General features: G+C 36.6%; 1 protein-coding gene across 1 annotated transcript; it reads right to left on the reverse strand.

Annotated features, from left to right (window-relative positions):
• Nucleotides 1–147: 147 nt before the first annotated feature.
• On the reverse strand, nucleotides 148–1,194 carry LOC110440815 (DNA-directed RNA polymerase II subunit RPB1-like). Its single transcript, XM_021483945.1, has 2 exons — nucleotides 1,016–1,194; nucleotides 148–503 (listed from the first exon to the last, which is right to left on the reverse strand). The coding sequence occupies exons 1-2, from the start codon at nucleotides 1,190–1,192 to the stop codon at nucleotides 222–224; spliced, it is 459 nt and encodes a 152-aa protein (XP_021339620.1). The 5' UTR covers nucleotides 1,193–1,194; the 3' UTR covers nucleotides 148–221.
• Nucleotides 1,195–1,280: the final 86 nt, after the last annotated feature.

Consider the following 1,280-nt stretch of genomic DNA (forward strand, 5'->3'; position numbering starts at 1 on the left):
AAAAAAAAAGTTACTTCAGCGTGATGCCCCTTTAAGCGATGAATGTTTCAACAAATGTTGTTATGGTCCTATAACAAACATTGCTATTGATGACAAACTTAATAAAGCCCGGCAATAGAAATGTGCATTATAGGACCATAATGTTTATTACTAATATTCACATTTTTCTAGAGTAATTATGCTTTAATTTGTTATTTACAAACAGTTCTTTGAATAGCAAATTAAGTGTCGATGACAGTGAAATTGATGACATCACAATAGAGATTGATGACATCACAATAGAGATTGATGACATCACAATAAAGATTGATGACTTTACAAACCGTCTCAATGCATTGCGATGGAAGGATGCCGTGACTGGTGATAGCCATCAAGTGACCTTTGGCAGTCATCACATCGCACAACAAGGCCAAGTGACGGTAGTTGACATACGATCCGTCAAAGGAAATGACATGGTTCATCTCTCTCTCAATTGACTTTCTCCCTGCCTCAATGCCAAGAGTCTGAAAGTTTTTTTGATAATAATTCATGTTCTATCATACACAGGAATTTGTTTCACAATGAGTTACTTTAACAGAATCTTATAGCCATACTGTAATGTGATTGCACTGTTACAGTAATAACTCGTATTTCACGTGAAAGAACTTTAAGGTGTAGATTCACAAGAGGAATTGAATGTAAATTCATATATTATAAGCAAATTTATCAGACAGTTTATATCAGGCATGTTTAAAATGATGTATAGTAAAAATTGATAAATTGCCCTCACCTCATATGCAATGTCATTATATACTTCTCTTCATTTTTGGAGTTTCTTATATTTTCTCAAACTCCCTTTAAAATGCTGATATTTCATTGACAAATGGAGATATTATGCCATTGTTTTGCTGCATGGAGATCTACGCAAATTTGCAAATTCAAGCCCATGCAAATAGAAAATAAGCATATCACTTTCTTCCACGAAAAACGTGGCTAGACACGTGACAATACACAATATACAGAAACTATAACATACAGCAAAGACGTCGACAATGTCGTTACTGGTTGTCCGGATCGGATCAACACCCCGCTGACCGAGCACTTTCATCAGTGCTGTTCCATCTGTTTCCAGGATCCATTCTGCGACACCTTTAAACTCTCCCTCCTTTGTGAGGTATATTCTCTTCTTGTCATCCGTGTTGGGGCAATGCATATACACCTACAGCAGAAATATTGACAGTCATCGGCAAGGGTTGTAGTCACTAGGGAATAGTTTTGGGGAAGTTTCCTCGCAAAGAGGG

Source organism: Mizuhopecten yessoensis, unplaced genomic scaffold (assembly GCF_002113885.1).
Source record: "Mizuhopecten yessoensis strain PY_sf001 unplaced genomic scaffold, ASM211388v2 scaffold710121, whole genome shotgun sequence".
In the NCBI taxonomy this organism is placed as follows: Eukaryota; Metazoa; Mollusca; class Bivalvia; order Pectinida; family Pectinidae; genus Mizuhopecten; species Mizuhopecten yessoensis.

Bases quoted from the DNA above. Each gene is read 5' to 3' on its own strand.
- LOC110440815 (XM_021483945.1), bottom strand. From the start codon at position 1,192: ATGCATTGCCCCAACACGGATGACAAGAAGAGAATATACCTCACAAAG. The intron at 504-1,015 runs GTATGTTATAGT...AAAAACTTTCAG, and splicing joins ACATTGTCGACGTCTTTGCT to ACTCTTGGCATTGAGGCAGG.